This window comes from Condylura cristata, unplaced genomic scaffold (assembly GCF_000260355.1).
Source record: "Condylura cristata isolate star-nosed mole 26May11 unplaced genomic scaffold, ConCri1.0 scaffold00006, whole genome shotgun sequence".
In the NCBI taxonomy this organism is placed as follows: Eukaryota; Metazoa; Chordata; class Mammalia; order Eulipotyphla; family Talpidae; genus Condylura; species Condylura cristata.
In genome coordinates, this window is record NW_004567107.1 from 25,225,605 (window position 1) to 25,231,650 (window position 6,046).

The following is a 6,046-nucleotide window of genomic DNA, read 5'->3' on the forward strand; positions in this document are numbered from 1 at the left end:
GGTCAGGAGAGGTCTGCCGCACCATGTGGTCACCTCTGGGGCAGGCAGGGATCGAACTCATGTGGAAGTGGCTTTAGCTTCTCAGTGCTGTGCTTTAACCCGGAGAAATATTTTTAAAGGACCATTGATCATTTTTTTCTTAGATACTATTTCTGTAGTTTGGTTAAGATACCATCTGAAGGTGATTAAATTCCTATAATTTGCCAAAAAATTAAAATTATGATACTGGTTTTATGTCATAATATTTTTTTTCTATAAACATTCTCATAAGTGAACACATGGATTAAATAGAGATCACATGTCATTGTATTTTTTTCTATAAGCATTCTCTTATCACATGGATTAAATATCAGTATGTAATACAGTTTTCATGGGTATAGTTTAAATATAAATACAAATATAAATTCAAATAACCATAAATTCAAATTGGTTCTTTTTGCCAATTTAATTTAAAATATAATTGCCATTATTAATCACCAGATAAAGTTAATATTCCTTATGTTTGAAGAGTTTAAAGTTGTTTGAATTTTTTCTTGGACCTCTTAGGACTGCTTTCTTTATCTCATTCTTGTTTGAATGAAGGATGTCTTTTGAGAAAATTTTTTCCAAGTGGTGACATCATTGGTATATTTTCAAGTCCCTACAAAACTAAGAATGGTTTTCTTTGCATATGAAAATCTAAGTTCTCTCACTTGCGTAAACATTACCCACTGTCTTCTGGTGTTTAATGTTCAGAAGTTAATACTTCGCCTTCTTTAATTCTGGATTCTTCTTATGATTTACTTCAGAAGTTGGAGGATATGTTCCTGGCCTGACTAGACCACAAAGGGCTGAGAGTGGAGTAGACACTATAGAGATTAGAAACAAGAAGTTTATTGTGCAGTTTGCTCAGAAGGCTCAGAACAGAGAGGAGTAAAAGCAAGTCTAGAAGTTTTTTAGTTGAAAAGAAATTGGGACCTGGTTCCTCTTGGTGTTCTGATTTTGATCCACAAAGACGCAAAGTTTACTTCTTTATGGAAAGGTAAGAGATTGTATTTACTTGCTTTTAGAATATTATCTTGTATGTTAGTAGCTGGAGAAAGTAATTTGATCTTACTGTAGAAAAAATTAAATAGTATAAGGTACTTGTAAATATAAGACAAACTAACAGTGAAAGACTAAAAATTTCTTGTCAACAAATTCCAGTTGTTCCAAGCCTTACAGATCCAGGAGGGTAGAAGCAGGGCTCACGGCATCGTGCTGCTGTTTGACAGTGTGGTATCGATGGGAACTTTGGTTAGTCCCACACACCGCACACAGAATGTTTGGATTTGCATGCCTCCTTCTCACCAGTAAGGCAGAGACAAGTTATGCTCAAGTTTCCCTCACTTATACCTACAGAGGTTACCCTTCTTAAAAAAAATTAAAAAGGAAAATTAATCTTCAGTGCTTGTTCATATGCGCCTTCTCCCCAGAATGGGGAGGTAAGAGAGTTTCATTGGAGGGGTGCTTTTAAGTTTTACATCGGCCGGTGGTTATATTTATGATCACTTTGCGGTTCCTAGCAGGAGAGCTGCAAGAACTCATTACCCTTTACTCTGCTTCTTTATGGAGGGCAAAATAAGATCAAAATTCCCATTTTTCTGTTTTTCCTTGTGATTTCTTTCTCTAGTTAACAAGGGGTATCCTACATGAAAATTCCCTGCCCCTCCCACCAACTGATTAGAAGTCTCTGGCCACCCTCAGCTAGTTCTCTTGTAAGGTTTACTTCATAAGCAGCAGTGGATGTCTTGAACACAGGTTGCCTTTTTGTAAAGATTAATAAATAAAGCCAAATAAAAAGTTTTAGAGTGGTATGAACGAAATTTTTTTTAAAGACTTATTCACACAAGAACTGGGGTTAGGCCAGAGAAACAGGAGGTGAGGGGGAGTCACGAGACAGTGGGGAGCAGAACAGGCAGATCTACTGAAACACACTGCTGAGGGCAGTGGGGGATGGTGGTGAAAGAGGCACCATAGATGGGTCCGCCCCCTGGCAAGGGCTCAAACTCAGGCTGGCAAGGTGAGAGTGCCCAGACTTAACTGCATCCAGTCACCTAGGGATGGGTATTTAGGTTTTCAGGTGTCGGCTGCTGTGAACAGTGCTGCAGTGGACATAGGGTGTCCACTCTCTTTGCCGCAGTATCTTGTTTTCTTTGGATAAGTAGCCACACATCATACATGGTCTTAATTTTTTTTTTGTCCTCTGGTGGTTATACCAACTTACGTTACCACCAACAGTGCACAGGGGCTCCCTCTTTTCCTGGTCTCACCAATACTTTGTTCTTGTGTTTTTGATGCCAGCCCTCTGACAGGTGCGAGAGGATAGCTCACTGTTAGTCTGATTTGCATTTCCTTGGTGATTAGTGATAAGCATCTTTTCATGTCTTCCTTAGAAAATTGCACATTTTTAAGATTGTCCTTTCGTGGCCGAGTGTATGCAACTCTTTATACACTTTGGCAGTTAATCCCTTGTCAAATATGATTTCTCTCCTACCATTCACTAGCGTGCCTTTTCAGTTTGATTCTTTCACTGTGCGGCCTTTTAGTTTGATAGAGCCACGTTTACTTTTGCTTTGTTTTCCCTTGCTTTTAGATAAAAAAAAAAAAAAAAAGCCAAGAAGCTTACTGTCTACATTTTCTTCCTTTCGTTTTGTATTTTTAAAAAAGATTTATGTATGCAGAACTGGGGTACGGGCAGAGGTGTGGGGGTTAAGATGTTTCACTGGAGACAGTAGGGAGCAGAACAGGCAGGTGGACCTAAGTACACTGCTGAGGGGAGCAGCGGGCGGGTCCGTAGAGGTCTGCTGCGCCATGTGGGTCAGCTTCCTGGCTGGGGATCAAACTCTTGGTGCAGTGGCCACAGGTAGCGTCACAGTACTGTGATGTAACCCTTTGCGCCACCGGGAAGAGCCAGTCTTTCCATTTCTTTGTCTTCAATCTTAAAATTCATTTTAAGAGTTTTCAAGTATGTATCTTTCCTTTCTTGTTTAAATTTATTCCTAGGTATTTTATTCTTGACACAATTATGTATTGGATTGCTGCCTTCTGTTAGTGTGTATAAAAAGTACAACATATTTTGCACATTGCTTTTGTGCCCTGCAACCTTACTGAGTTTATTAGTACTAACAATGTATATTGCTATTTGTGATTGCGATTGTAGAAGAAAACTACTCTCCCTTGGGTAGTGCCACTATCAAAGACAGTGCTTGGCTTGATGGCTCATCGGTCAAGAAAGTGTAAAGCAGTTGCTTTCTGTTCATCGAACTGGAACCTGAGACACTATTGGCCTATTCATCTCTAGCTAAAAAAAGTACTTGGTTTATTTGGGCAAAATGTGATCGACTTGGTTGCTTTTCAAAACATCCAACATAAATCTTTCCTTTGTATAATAGTGTAGTGAAAAAAGTTCTGAACACTGGATTTGGTTGCACATAGTGGTCTTCTTACAAGCAGAGCAGCTTGTTTTACCTAATTTAGGAGGTAGCACCTGACTCATAAGCATAGAACTTAAATGTTCCCTCCTTACTGATTGCAGTTCATCTCAGCTGAGGAATCGTTCCCCATAGCCAGTTTCTTAAAACCTGTTATTTCACTCAACTGAATTTGGTTTCTTTGCTACCCCTGTAACCCTCACACCCTAGTCTGAATATCGTGTTCTCCCTGATTTGAATTTCACAGGTCATGCCTGTGAATATAAGCTTGCCAAGTTTGTATAATCAACTTTTTTTTTACAGAGCTAAAGCAAGTCACAAATATATATATACACAGCTGATAGGGTTTGGGATTCAGCTGAAGAGCACCACTAAAAAACTGACTTATGTCTTTCTTAGAGTTACGGCGAGCAGTAAGAAGCAGTGTGTGGAAAAAGGAAACAGTTGCTCACGAGCACAAGTATGGGCCAGAAGAAAATATAGATGACGACATGTACCGGAAGATTTGCACTGTATGTGGCCATGAATTGACATATGAGAAAATGTGATCATAGTTAAGTGATCTATTTTATAGTTTTTTATACTTAAATAAAGAAAATTTAGATTGGTCATGTTCAAAATTCTCCAGATGTAAATTCTTTGTAGATGGATGGAAACAAGTAAATGCTCCTCCAACAAGTATGTTATGGTTTAAGAGCAAGTTTCAGTTAAGGTCCACAGTTTAGGGTGTTTCCAAAATGCTGGACTTTATTGTTTTTATTATTTTTAATGACAGAAATGAAGCAGAGTGGTAGAAATGGTTACAAAAGTGGTAGGTTAGAGTGAAAACTGAGAAACAAGATCAAGGCAAACCTCATACCTCTGTGGGAGCGCTTGTAGTAAATGCTCAACGGGGTTCTTACCCCCAGACAGGGGTACCTGATGTCCCTGCACTCCAGGAGCAGGCTGAGATCTTAGATACTCGTCTCCCAAGTCAGGAGGGAACAGGGGGCGCTACACTAGGAGAAGTCTGGGCTAACAGTGACAATATGGGAGTCTGAGCCTGTTTCTGGTGTCCTTGACTACTAGAGGCCCCACGTCAGGCAACACTTGGCTCATGTTGGACTAAAGTAGAAAGCAGCTGTGCTGTGATGAAAGAAGGGACTGGTGCTACGTTATGCAGATGACTGCTGTCACTCACTGAGCACCTGCCATGAATAGAAGTCCCTTAGCGGTGTTCTTGTTTAGTCCTGGGAGGCAAGACAAACTGCTGTGTGCTCACATAGTAGCACTTCTTAAAGGAAGTGACAAATGACAGCGTCACATCTCCCAGACAGAAGGATTTTAAGGTAGCTGCTGTTAGCAGGAAAATTTGGCAAAGGATGTCTGGGGCGCTTTTGCTGAAACAAATTCAAGTTGTTCTCAGGCATGACACACAGGAGAAACAGGTAGTTCATACATTTTCACTTTTCTCAACCAGCTGTTGGCTATGCTTGAAGGCAAAAAAAATCAAAACATAAATCAAACCCAAATATGTTCAAAGTTGTTAGGTATTTAGTGTAGAAATGTTTAATGTATTTATCAAGTGTTGATGTATTTATGTGCTAAATGTTACAGACCAGTAAAAACTGATTCTTTGTGGGCAGCAAGACCTTCCTGGGACCAAAAAAGCTTCTGTCTTGATGACAACAGAATAATTAGGGGTTCATGCTACTGAAACAGCATTACTACTAATTCCACTTACTGTGGACCTTGGGTAAGTCACTTCCCAGGCTTGTTTTTATCTTGTCTGTTGGGCATAATCATTTCATAAGACTATTGTGAGGATTAAATATGACAAATCTGTATCACCTGGTACATAACAACCACTTGTTCATGAGACACATTTATCATGAATATCAATTAGATCTGTCTAGTTGAAGTTTGTGTCTATTCACTCTTTACCTTCTGGTGTCCAGATAACCACTGACAGCCAAATCTACTTAGGTTAGCAAGTTCTTTGCTCATCTTTTAGTGAGATTAGTAGTGACTTGTATAATCTACTAATTTATAATACTTCCTGTGAACTGCTTCCTTAGTAATTTCTAAAGGGAAGATTTAGAATCAGGGAAAACAAAGTATATATACATTTTTTTGACAAAAAAGTCAAACTTCATAGTAATTCGTGATTTAATTGCAAGGTATGCTGTGCAGGCATACCTTTTGGGGGCAGGGGTGTGTCTGAGGGATTCCGTAGTGGGGAAAGTAAGTGTCGAATGTTTGTTATAGCACCTTTATTTCTTCAAGGTTCAGTCCCGGTTCAGTTTTCCATATACCTAGTGGCCAGACTGGTACAGACCTTGGCCACAGCAGTGAAGAGTTAGAAGCACCTGTTCATCGAGAGGTTTCAAGAAAAAGGAAATGGAGATCTAGAAATCTAGGAGACCTAGAAATCAAATTCTTCTACATTTGAGTCAAGCAAATTCCTCTAGATTTGGGTCAAGCAAGGTTAACTAGCCAGACTTGCAGTCTATTATGAAATGTTGTTAATTCAGATGATGCTACTAAAGTGTTAAATGATTATCCTTTGTTCTAACAGGAAACATTTCTAACTAATTACATAGTCTGGGAAGAAA

At 39.2% G+C, this 6,046-nt stretch overlaps 1 protein-coding gene across 2 annotated transcripts in view; it reads left to right on the top strand.

Annotated features, from left to right (window-relative positions):
* The window catches only part of XPA (xeroderma pigmentosum, complementation group A), an 18,242-nt gene extending 12,724 nt beyond the window's left edge, over positions 1 to 5,518 (top strand). Inside the window, exons 6-7 of one of the 2 annotated variants that reach the window (XR_001145169.1) lie at positions 789 to 1,021; positions 3,852 to 3,934. Coding sequence is in view for 1 of the 2 variants with exons in the window: in XM_004677493.2 (XP_004677550.1) it covers positions 3,852 to 4,000 (149 nt within the window). In the remaining variant the exon portion in view is untranslated. Of the gene's footprint in view, positions 1 to 788; positions 1,022 to 3,851 lie in introns of both variants that reach the window. The other variant, XM_004677493.2, reaches the window with a different exon arrangement.
* Positions 5,519 to 6,046: the final 528 nt, after the last annotated feature.